At 54.4% G+C, this 430-nt stretch overlaps 1 protein-coding gene across 1 annotated transcript in view; it reads right to left on the bottom strand.

The window, feature by feature from the left end:
• Window positions 1–430, bottom strand: part of PGC (progastricsin (pepsinogen C)) — a 4,484-nt gene that overhangs the window by 430 nt on the left and 3,624 nt on the right. Inside the window, exons 7-8 of the mRNA XM_010007066.1 lie at window positions 360–430; window positions 4–100 (exon numbers count right to left, since the gene is read on the bottom strand). The exon at window positions 360–430 is cut by the window's right edge and continues 68 nt beyond it. Coding sequence (XP_010005368.1) covers window positions 4–100; window positions 360–430 — 168 coding nt within the window. The remainder of the gene's footprint in view (window positions 1–3; window positions 101–359) is intronic.

Here is a 430-nt window from a genome sequence, read left to right as displayed (position 1 = left end):
CGTTCAAGATGTAGGCAGAGGGGTAGAGTGGGAGACTGACTCCATTGATGATGAAGGTGATGGTGGGCAAGTTCTGGATCTCATTGCAGTCAACTGCATACTGTGGAGAGAGGATGAAGAAGTGGTTATGGCTGGAGCAGCACCCAGTATGAGAGGAGAGATACCCCTGTATGAGGGGGTAACATACACTTCATCCCCTGGCAGTGCCACATCTCCCTGTCCTTCCCCAACATGCCTCTGCAGCACCATGTTCTGTAGAGAACACGAGTTTTGTGGAACCTGGTCAAGCCCACAGGTTCTGGCTCACCCAAGCCTCCCTGCTGCTCCATGCAAGTCTCCAAAGCATCCCCCACACTTACACCATAGCTGGTCAGCTGGGCACCCACAGCCTGCAGGAAGCTGTCCAGGTACTCCTGGGGCACTGTCAGCA

Source organism: Chaetura pelagica, unplaced genomic scaffold (assembly GCF_000747805.2).
Source record: "Chaetura pelagica isolate M959 unplaced genomic scaffold, ChaPel_1.0 scaffold757, whole genome shotgun sequence".
NCBI classification, from domain to species: Eukaryota; Metazoa; Chordata; class Aves; order Apodiformes; family Apodidae; genus Chaetura; species Chaetura pelagica.
Note: the sequence above shows the minus strand (reverse complement) of the source record. Positions and strands in the feature narration are given on the sequence as shown.